Here is a 12,308-nt window from a genome sequence, read left to right as displayed (position 1 = left end):
TTATTGAACGCAAAGTCATTTGAACGTGTTCTCTTTCGATGTTTTCTTCAACTTTCTTTTTTCGTTTCAGCTGTTTTCTTCGTTGTGGGTCTTACTTTGTTTCCTTTATTTCATTTTGTTCATTTCATCTTGTTCACTTCATCGTTTATTTTTGGTTTAATTGTTTCCTTTGTCCCCAGTTTGGTTGAATTGTGTCAAATTCATCCTTATTTTTAAAAAAGTTTCATTGTCGTCCTCACGTGGTGTAAAAGTGTCAATTGAATCCAAACATAGAAAAAATTTGTGTCAAAGTAGTCATCTTCGTTAAATACACACTAACGGTGTTAAGTGGCTGATTATTTGGCACTAGAAAATTAAAACGTGGCAAATGAGTCACAGTAGTGGTAATGACGTGTCAATGACGTGGCATACGGCCAACGACCATCATCAATCTTCACCCCTTCGTGGCACTGACCCCTCTGCTCATCACCCTCATCTTCTTCCTTACCTCATGGGCCTTCATCTCCAACAGGGGCCTTCATCTCCAACACCCGTGATCAGCCCCTCTCGGATTTCCACCCTTTCCGTTCTAGAATTCGTCAAATTCATCCCCATTTTTCTCACTGGATCATCCATCAACCATTCCAAGAACCAAATCCCAAACCAACCAGTAAATAAAAAGGATAGAAAAGAGAGGGAGAGGCGCCATCGGTGGCGTCGATGACGAAACGAACTCCGACGAGAACGATGGTGACTAGCTTCGTCGACGGTAGGGTTTCGCTCGTTGCCTCAGAGGTGGTGTTCGGGGTTCGGTAACTGGCGGCGACCTTGGCCGCGTTTCGTGGCACTGGCGGTGTTCGATGGAGAAGGAAGAGAACTCGCGCCGAAACGGAGGGTGAGAAGGGCTGAACGCTGCCTCCGGTGGCTGGACGTGCCCAAGCGGAGACCGGTGTCGGACTGAAAGAGTTTCTCCTCTATCGCGCGGAAAGGGGGCAGGAGAGAGGACCTGACACCGCGGCCAGCCGCGATCCTGGTGGCGCTTGGGGTCGCCGGTGACGTCATGGACCAGGCGGAGGGCCTCTTCGCGGTGGTCGGTTTGGTGGGGGCAGCCGTATGCGCGCAGGGAGACGATCCTTCGTCGGAGTTCCTAGCTGAAAGAATAGAGAGTTATCAAGACATTTTGAAAATTTTCAGCATCTAAACTGGAAAATTTTCAGCATCTAAACTGGAAAATTTTTCGTAAAAGCAATTATTCCAACTTCAAACCAAGCATCATAGATCTCATTCATGAAATTTAAAGAAAAATAAAACATGGTTGCAAAATCCACGCTTAAACCCCAATTTATCGCATGACTCGAAGGCTGAACTTCTGCCAAACACTTTTTAAGTAAATTCTCCAACTTTCCCAAGTCTTCAAATTTCTCAATCCCCTCAGCCCCTCTATTTGCAAAGCTACACAAGTCGACCCAACAGCTTATTTATCACAGAAAACTCTGCAAGAAACAGGATTCCCTTTCAAAACCCTAGTTTACCGAAACCAAACACACAGAAGCAATTCAACGAATCTAACTCCAGAAATCAAGAGAAATAGCAATAAATTGAAGTTTAATCTCTAAATCCCTCACCACTTCGATCTTCTTCAACCTCCACGGAAAAAAGTTTAGATGTGCTGAAACCCGAAACTTGTGATACCCTTGAGTTTCTCTTGTTCTCCTCTTCAATTTCTTCAACTGTGAACAACACAAGGGAGATCTTGATCGATCTTCCTCTTTTCCTTTGTGTTTCCCCTTTCTCTTCCTCTCTTCTTCCTCTCTTTCTCTCTGCTTCTTCTGCACTTCCACGTTGGAAACCCAGTGATTCCTTCTAGAATTGAAATTTCCAAATTGAATTTAATTAAGGTTAATCTGAAATCTCAATCGTCGAGTTCTTCCTTCCTAAGGACTGCCACGTCATTGACACGTCATTACCTGACTCATTTGCCACGTTTTAATTCTCTAGTGCCAAATAATCAGCCACTTAACACCGTTAGTGTGTATTTAACGGAGATGACTACATTGACACAAATTTTTTCTATGTTTGGATTCAATTGACACTTTTACACCACGTGAGGACGACAATGAAACTTTTTTAAAAATGAGGATGAATTTGACACAATTCAACCAAACTGGGGACAAAGGAAGCAATTAAACCTTTATTTTTCAGGTACATGCGTTTTTGTTGGTTAACTTTGAAATTTTATATTTATTTTGTTTAAAATTTATATTTTTATTATATTTTATATGTATTGGATTTGAAAATTCATTGGATTTTGAAATTCGGTTTAAGAAACTCAGAATTTTGAATTTCGATTTAGGAATTTATTGAATTTTAAAATTTGATTTTTGAATTTATTAAATTTTAAAATTTGGTTTGGGAATTCTAATGAATTTTAAAATTCAATTAAAAAATTTATCAAATTTCATTTGGTGAAAACTGAAATTCGGTGAACCTCATACTAAAATTTAAAATTTAGTTTTAATTTTAATTTTTTTTATAACTTTTTCTAATTTTTTGTTTTGTTTCTAAAGATTATCCTTTAAATTTAATAGATTTACAAATAAATTCATGTTTCATGTCATATTTTTCTTTTGTTTTAAGAATTGGTAATATTTTTTCACACATGAATTAATTGGTTGGTTTAAGGGATTGTTTTTTATTTTGTTTTGTTATTATTATTATAAGATTTAATAAAATTAATGGCCAACTTAGTAAAAAAAACGTTTGCATTATTATGATGTAAAAGGGGTAGAAATTAAAGGAAACATAAATTTGATATTTATCCTAGTATATCTAGTATAAGAAATGCAAGTGTCTTTTTTAAATGGAGAAGAAAGCTGATTTCTAATAGAAAAGGGTGGGTTTGAAGATAATGGGTGGATATAACTTGACATAGATTTTAATTAGTCACTCTTTTGTTGGGAGATTCAATTCCATTCAATAATAATTTTTTATTAATATGATTAAGAGTCAATTGCAATATGTAAACATTCTTCTTATTTTTAAAGAAAATAGTGTTAGTAATGTGATAACAATCAAACAAGTATATAATGCAAGATACATTTATAAATGATCATTAAAAGACTCAAGAACTGAATTACAACACCGGATGATGATGTTAGAACCTGGTAAATACATGTATTAGAGTTTATGTGTTGACAAATCTAAAGTGGTACTTGACCTCTTTTGGGTACATCTTGATATATTTAAATTGTTGAATGCATTTAATATTGTTTTGTTGATGAATAATATATACAAAACAAATAAATATAAGTTGTAATTACTTGATATAGTTAGGATCACATCAATAAGGTTGACTTTCTCAACGATTTTGTATTCATATCAAGTGAACGAAAAAATAATTTCACTTGGGCTCTATAAAGGCTAAAAGGATTAGTTTTGACATCTGAGGACGATCCACAGATAATTGTTAGCAACATAGACCTAGCTTTGATGAATGTCATTGACATTGTGTTCCATGAATGTTATAATCTCCTATGTTGTTTCCACACATGTGCAAGCCAAGTGCAAAATTTTAGTCAATTTTGTTGAGGCATAAAATGTCATCATGGAAGCATGGAAATTTTTCATTTATTGTGACATGAATCAATGTTTACTGATTATGTTGATTGTCTTCATCATACTTGTATTTCATGACCTTTATTCTTTTAATATGTCAATGAGTCTTAGATCATTTCATGTAAGAAATACTTTGTAAATGTATGAACAAACCGAGTTATGCATTTAGGAAACACAACATCAAATAGGTATGTTTTAATCTTATTTTATTTAGTTGATTTTGTTATATGTTTTATGATATTATTCATGTCAATTGTATCAAGGTTGAGTATAGTCACTGAAGCCTGGAGAAAGTATTGGGAATGAGAGACTTCTATTCATGTTGGGATGCAATTCATAATGTCTTCATTCTGCAACATAATGAGATAAAGACGTCATTCGAAAGAAGTATAAATCTTATGAGTGATGCTTTCAAACCAAATAAATATAAAAGATTGGTTGAATGTGTATCAAAATATGTTTTGGGACTTATTGCTCAAGAGTTCGATCGAGTGAAGTATATAAGATTTAATAGTGAAAGTTGTGGCTATGAGACAAATATATTGTCTACCATGTGTGATTTTGAATTAGCATGATATGACTCTAAGATGATTCCTATGTCTGAAATTCATATCATGTGGAATAGATTGATCATTTCAAATATTTAATCAAATGAATCGTAGACAGAGTTATGCATTCAAGAAGAACTTGATTTGGTGCTCAATAGTTTCAATTATGTTGGTATTACATGAAAAGTGACATTCAAACAAAAGTTACTTGAAATTACTTGTCCTGCTATGACATCAATGATACCTCTAATGCATAAAGTGAAAATGAAGGGTGCACAAAAGACTAAAGTTTATCGATCTCAAAGATCTACAAAGCGTGAACCCTCATATTTTGATCATGTAGACATTTTGCATGTCATACAAGATATTTCTTCAACAAAAAAAGAAATGTAATCTAAGGCTAAATCTGTGCAATAAAGGAGAATACCCATATTAGATCAGTTCCATCTGATTCGTCATTTTTACATTGTCAATGTTGTTGATGATCATTATGGATATGGATGAATTGCTGCTTTGTTAGGGATGGCTGAAGAGTCATGGTCTCTTATCCGACATGATTTATTTAAAGAACATAATCAGTGGCAAGATGAATACGCAAGATTAGTTGGAAGCTATGATCGACTAGAAAACTAAGGAAGTCTTTGCTAATGGACTCACAATCAAAGGTACGTGTTGTTACAGTTTACACTTTACTTATTATGTCTTTTTTTTCATAACAATTTGTTTCATTAATTTTAAGCTAGTATAGAAAAGTGAATGACTATACCAGACATTGACTATGATATTGCTAATCAATATAATGTCATCTTTGTCTGTTTATCATATCGTCAAAATATTATGCTCTTCCCACTACACATTACACCACATATAAAACAAGATTGACTAATATGTATAGGACACATTCATGGATATCATTTTGTGCAAGTAAAGTGATTATTATTTTGTTCCATTATAAAATAAGTTTTATTTGAGTAAGGAAAAGAGAGAAAATTACATAGATAATTTTTATACTGGTTCGGATCCCACAGATCCCACGTCCAGTTGTTAATCTCAACCGAGAATTAACGTTTCACTAGCACAAACCAACAAACTGTTACAATCACAAAGAAAATAAACAAGTTGAAGGTTAGAACACCTTTCTTACCCCAAGAGATGAAACTCACTTCCCCTGTAACCCACAAGAGATGAACACCTCCTCCAAATGCTTCAGGAAGGATGACCATCTCCTTTTAATCTTCATAAAGGATGAACACCTCCTTTGAATCTTCACAAAGGATGACAAACTTTCAACTCAACAATAGCAACAACACTCAATCACACTCCTAGTGAAAGTTCACGCTCTATGCCAACACATCAAGTTCTTAAAGCCACAACACAAGGGTTATACAAACCCTAGAACACTTATCACCACACAAAGAAGATAAGAATATATGTCGACGTATCTTAGAATAAGAGTCCTAATCAAATTTATAGAGATCTCACTCAATGATACCTCCAAAAATTCATTGTTAGTTGTTTAACATGTAATAATCGGTTATCCTAATATGGTAATCAATTATGCATCATTGAATGCACAACAATAAAAAAATTGCTTAAAAATTCTCATAATGGCTCGTGATAATCGATTATCATGAGTATAAAATGAGGTTTTCTGATTCAAAACGATTTTCAACGCACCCTAAGACAAACAATACACATAATCAAGTATAAACCACATCCTATACATCAATATACTAAAATACAAAAGCTTTAATATAAAACCAAGTCTTCATGAGGATCTTCCTGTAATAAGAGCACTTGACTTTGAGACATCATCAAAATTTCTACTATTCAGCTTTATGTTAACATATATGTTGAATGCTTTAGTAAACGATGCATTTATTAATGAGTTGACAAATGATAAAATGTTTTGAACACGTAATACGACCTAACGCTTATCAATGTTCAAAATATTTAATGCAAGTACGATAAAGTGTTTAAATGCTTGTATACCTTATTCTTGATATTTGTGCAGATCACAAAAGCATATCAAAATCACTACACCTAAGAAAAAAATGTTGAGAGATATGAAGAACATTAAGTAAATGTTTCCCTTGAATACTTCAACTCTAACACATCATACAAGCTATGTTTTGCTAAAAGCTATGACAAAACACTCTACCTCTACGAAATAGACTTAAGTCTGACTTCTTACCTATAAAGGCTACCAAATCTACATGAAGTTAACCTTTCTATCTAAATGGTCATTTCTCAAGAAAATCTATAAATAGATGGAAGCTTGAAGAGAAGACAAGAAGGATAATATAGTGAGCCCGTGAACACTCAAACAAGTATTTTATCAAATTTCTAGAGAAAGAACCTTAGCAAAATCTCAAATTTATTTGTATTATTTTTATCCTCTCTTTGAGAGTTACGAATCTGTATTTGCTCTTAACATTGTCTGTGTTTTACATCTTGAAGAGAATATGTATTTGCTCTTAGCTTAGTTGAATTAAACCGTCGAGACAAATTGTCTAGGGTTGAACCAGAAGTTGTTAGAATACCTGTATACCAAGAGTGGTTAAACTCGATTAGTCGTGTTGACTAGGTGAATTAAGAGCGTTACTAATACTCGTTATGAACCTGGAGGGGTAAAACTTGTGTAATTTTCTTGAAGATTAGTGAAACCTCTTAAGAGTTCTTAAGGGAGAACTATACGTAATTCAAGTTGAGTGAACAAGTATAAATATGTACTTTATTGCTATGCTTTTTGAAACATTTTTATAAAATAAGAGTTTATACAATTAAGCACTCAAAATTAAGAGTTAAACATTTTTAATGTAAAATAGTAAACAATAAATAAAAAACATTAAAAACGAGTAGGAATTATAAAATGTTTGCTTTACAAATGAAATTGTGGTTATGAAGTGTAATTTAAATAAAATTGCATAAAGGAAAAAAAATATGTAATTAGAGTTGTCATAAGAGAAATAAAATATCTTAAAAATCTAAATAAAATAAACTTTTGAATTTTAAATAAGTCGATCATTTGAAAGAGAATAACAAAAGTATTGTGTAAAAAAATATTATGAAACTAAGGACCAAAGAATACAACAAATATAAGTTTTTTCCTTATATAATAAAATATTAGTGTTTTAGTAATTCAAAAAGAAGACGAGTACGAAGACTTGAATGGGTTCTGAGATGACTACGAAGGTAAAGATGAGATAGACGTGTATATAATCTCAGCCTATTCCAATTAAAAAAAAGATATTATTCATTCTCGTATTCTAACTTATAAATATATTTGTAGGGACAAATTTATTAATCATTTCTAATATAAAATAATAGAAAGATACCAAATTGTTCCTAATTTAAAAAAAAAAGTTAAATTCATGAAACCAATATTAAATTTTATGAAATGTGGATAATATAAAAGTGGTCTCTTTCTTGAAAGGCTAGAGATAATAAAAACAATTTGTTCTCTTAAATATTTTTTAGATAAAATCTATAATGAATACTAAATAGATATCCATGAACAATTGTAGTGATATTTAAGTTTTTTAATGTGTGTTTCGATGATAACTAAAGAGACTAAATTGTGGTGATAGTTTTTTTGTTTTTTTTTCAACTTGGTTTTCACTACTAATATATATTACTTTTAAAATAAAAGAAAAATTGTAGGGAATTCTTAAAAAGTTATTTGAGAAATTAAAAAAATATAGGAATAACTTAGTTGTAATAATAAGTTAGACTTTGTAGTGTCTTTTTTTCGTTTACTTCTTCATCCCAAATAATTTTGATGTGGACTTCCTAGTTACACATACTATTTGTTCTTTTAGGTTCATTTTATTTACGTATAGTTTTTTATTATCTTTAAAAATCATTGTATTGGATGTCTTTAGGTACGAGAGTCTCCTATGTAAGGAAACAACTTCTCTAACCAAAATTGAGCTTAAGTAATGGTTCCATGACACACTTTTATATTCATTTGACACAGAATACAAAGGTAAAATGGTCAAGTAAATTTTTGTATTTTTTTAAGAAAGAATAAAGTAAAAAGTAGAGAAGGGTAATGTCAAATGAGTGTAAAACATTTAGGTGTGTCAAAGAATCATTTTTCATGAAATTAAGCTATGAGTTTGGAATGTTTCTTTTAGTTAGAGATTTGAAACATAACATTGATATTCTTGTATTGAGAATGATCTTTTTATCCATACCTGCAGTCTGTGTGAAGATACGTTTTCAATTATTTGCTCTTATTTGGACTGACTGTCATCACCCGTTCACCAGAATAAGATGTACATAATAATCTAACCTCTTTCCCTACTCTTATTCTCGTAATCATTAAAAGTAAATTAAAATAAAAAATATTTCAAATAACATTTAAATAATTAATTCTAAAAAAATTAAAAAGCCTTAATCCCAAGCAAGAGCACACAATAAATAAAAGCCATCAAAATTAAAATTAAATAATATATATATATATATATATATATAAACACGTATATATTTATATATACTGAATTCAAAATATTATTTAAACGGATTTCAAAATGTAGTTAAACAAATTTTAAAATCTGACTAAAGAATTTATTGGATTTCAAATCTTAGTACTTCTTGAATCGAATGTTGTAAAACCTATTTTTCCAATTAAATCTCTAATTTCTACGTTAATCTACACAATAATAAACATTTATAAAGAAATGTAAATGAAGAAATGTAAAAGAATGTGTAATCAAGGTTGAACGTTGATAGAAAGAAACAACGGGAGATTTGGTGCAGTGTTTGGGGAGCAAAACAAAAGTACAAAGGGTGGGTGATATGGCGCTAAGAAAGGGGAAAGTGAGTGTGAGAATTTTTTATTTTACCTTATTGAGAAAGATAGTTCAAACATTTAAACAATTATTGAGAGGCTGCCGTAAGATCAAAATTGATAACTCAAACGAATTTTTTTATTTTGAAAATATGAATTATTTTGATAACACAGTGCTGGTTTTGATAAATATGAAAGAGTATATGTCATATTATTCATAACCGATTCTTTATGCGATTTCAATATGGCCATATAAAGAACTTTCTATAAATGAACTTTTAATGTTGTTTAATGTATATAGAGCCAAGCAATTTAAGGCAGATTTCAAAGAGGACTTGACTAAACCAAATTAAAACATGATTGTTTGTGAAGTGATCTATATTTGGCGAGTGAGTAACCAACGGTTGAGAATGTTCAATTGAGAGAATGGATCCATCATCTGTCAACATTATTGAGTTGGCAGAAACAGGGCTTCATGCATTTGCATGTATAATGTAAGGCCACCTTTCTTCTTCCCTCCCCTCCCCTCCACCGAAGGTGCCAATCAAGGAGGAGGATCGGTACATGCCGGAGAAGAATATCAACGTTTTACTCGCAGCCATGAACACCATAGATGAATGTTGCAATGATGAAAATGGCAAAATCGCTGTTGGGGTGCCCCTACTTTACCATTTCATGGAGAAAAACAATAACGATTCAAGTCTGAAGGAAGACCTCCAAGAATATCATGATTGTGAAGAGGATGAGGATGAAGATGATGAGGATGGTGACGATGATATGGAAGGCTCAACTTTTGGAGATGGGAGCCAGAGCCCCGCTGAGCTTAAACTCAAGATAAAGAAGTCGTTGCTTGAATTACGTTGCAAGGTTGAAAATGCGATTCTTGGGAACTTTTTGTTAGGGGAACCCGACAAGGAGCTTGCACCAGAAGACGTGGCAGTGATGAGGGAACAGCTTAGAGAGATTTCTATATGGGGTGTCCCTTTGTTGCCCAGTAAGGCTCATGAGGGCACTGATGTTGTTTTGAGGAAATTCTTGAAGGCCAAAGATTACAAGGTGAATGAGGCCTTTGACATGCTTCAGAAGACCCTCATATGGCGACGTGAAAACAACATTGATGGGATCACTGAGGAAGATTTAGGTCCTGAGTCTGCAAATGCAGGATTTTTGTGCAGTAGAGATAGAGAAGGACGTCCCGTGTGTTACCAAGTTTGTGGGGTTTTCAAAGACAGGCGCATCTACAAGAAGACCTTTGGATCACACAACAGGTGTGACAGGTATTTGAGGTGGAAAATTCAACTCATCGAAAAGGCTGTGAAGAAGCTAACCTTTAGAGAAGGAGGGGTGGACTCCATAATTCAGGTTTTTGATTTGAAGAACACCCCAATGCAAGGAACCAAAGAGCTCAACTCACTAAGCAAAAAAGCTCTGATTTTGTTTCAGAATTACTACCCTGAGATCATTCACAAAAATGTGAGTCCATAATAAAACTATGATGATGCAGAACAAGTGCTTGGCTCATTTTATTTCTTATTTGATTTGCAGATCATAGTATATGCTCCATTTTGGTTCTACACGTCCCAAGTGCTATTCTCAAGATTCATGAACCAGAGAAATAAAAAGAAGTTCATCTTAGCTAGGCCACAGAAGGTCACGCAGACCCTTCACAAGTGAGTCTGTCTTGGTGTTTCATTTTCTGTCTCTTATATATCGTACTCAACCACAATTGTCATTTGTAAAGGTTCATAGCCCCAGAACATCTTCCATGTGAGTACGGTGGTCTCAGGAGGAACAACGATGAAAATTTCTCGCCTGCTGATAAGGCTACAGAGATTAAAATAAAAGGAAATACTGTTTCCAAAGTTGAATTTCCAGTCTCAGAGGTACACAGCATGAAACTTTTGACACTTTTGTTTGTTTCAATTTGTATGTACACGCACGTGTGATCTGATTTTGGGATATTTGTAGCTTGGAGTGACAATAATGTGGGATGTAACTGTGGTGGGATGGGATGTGTGCTACAAGGAAGAGTTCATTCCAGATGATGAAGGGTCGTACACTGTATTACTGCAAAACCAAAACGTAGAGGGTAACAGTACTAGAAACTCCTTTTACATCAGTGAACCTGGGAAGATAGTCATAACAGTTGAAAATGGGACCTACAAGAAGAGAAAAATGTTCTATAGATCTAAAGCCAGAACCACAGTTCCCATGTTCATCTTGTTATAGCAGTAAATGACCTCACTTCGAATCAAAGTTATTGTACATTCACACTGTTACCAACATGAAATTGCTCGCAGCATAGACCCTTTTACCCATTGCTACAGATTCAATGCTCCTAGTTCATGGCTACTATAGAATTTCATTCTTTACACTTCAACGTCTTTTTAATTAACACTTCCAACTCGAAGCCATCAATTTTAATGGAATAGATTTTTTTCCAGAGTTATAGATAGTTGCATTATTCAAGCAATTTTAATCTAATAAATAAACATATGTTATATGAGCTAATTAAGTAATTTTAGTAAAATAACACTGTTTTTTTAATTATATTTAATTATTTTTAAAAATGAATTCAACCAACCTCTATCGAGGTAAACTCATTTGAACTCTGAGCTAAGTAGAACAGTCCACTTTAATTTAAATCATTTTAGAATTATTCTAGTTGTTTTCCATCAAATTAAAAGAGTAGCTTGTTTCCTAATAGAATTTAAGTATAGATACGATTAGTTAATCTAAAATTTACATAATTTAAATACGTATGCATAAAGCATAAAATAAAATAAATGATAAATTCAAAAGGGTTTGCGTTGTACACGATGATAAAAGAATGAGAATAAAATAATTAAAGTAGCGTATTGGCTCACCATTTTGTTTACAATTAAATTCTTAGTTAATTATCATATAATTATTATTTACTAAATTTCTAAACAAAATCAAATTAATTAAACAAACATTAATTAATTTGTTAAGTATCTCACATATCTCTAAGCATTTACCACTAAAAAAACCCTACAGTTATTTGCGATTAGAAACGTTCAAAATTCATCAATAAGTTTTCCAATTAATTATTAACAAACTCAGATTCGTAGATAATGTTTTTTGTTGAAAACAATTATCAATGGATATAGGTTCGTCGATAATTATTAACAGGATAATCTGTCCCTAATTATCGATGACCTATATTTGTCAGTAATTATCGTTGATATATCCCTCACCGGTAAGATGTGAAACAAATTAAAGTGTAATGGACAACATTTACTTCTTACTACATTAAACATGGACAATCATAGACAATAAAAATCACAAAATTCATATACATCAAAACATCAATCAAACAATACATTGGTCACAATGAAGTCCATATCTTT

At 32.6% G+C, this 12,308-nt stretch overlaps 1 protein-coding gene across 1 annotated transcript; it reads left to right on the top strand.

Annotated features, from left to right (window-relative positions):
- The first annotated feature begins 9,436 nt into the window (after positions 1–9,436).
- Positions 9,437–11,294, top strand: LOC108324658 (patellin-4). Its single transcript, XM_052875365.1, has 3 exons — positions 9,437–10,607; positions 10,679–10,820; positions 10,906–11,294. Exon 1 carries the CDS (start codon positions 9,502–9,504, stop codon positions 10,420–10,422), a length of 921 nt encoding a protein of 306 aa, XP_052731325.1. The 5' UTR covers positions 9,437–9,501; the 3' UTR covers positions 10,423–10,607; positions 10,679–10,820; positions 10,906–11,294.
- Positions 11,295–12,308: the final 1,014 nt, after the last annotated feature.

Source organism: Vigna angularis, chromosome 3 (genome assembly GCF_016808095.1).
Source record: "Vigna angularis cultivar LongXiaoDou No.4 chromosome 3, ASM1680809v1, whole genome shotgun sequence".
In the NCBI taxonomy this organism is placed as follows: Eukaryota; Viridiplantae; Streptophyta; class Magnoliopsida; order Fabales; family Fabaceae; genus Vigna; species Vigna angularis.
This window is presented reverse-complemented; position numbering and strand designations above follow the sequence as displayed.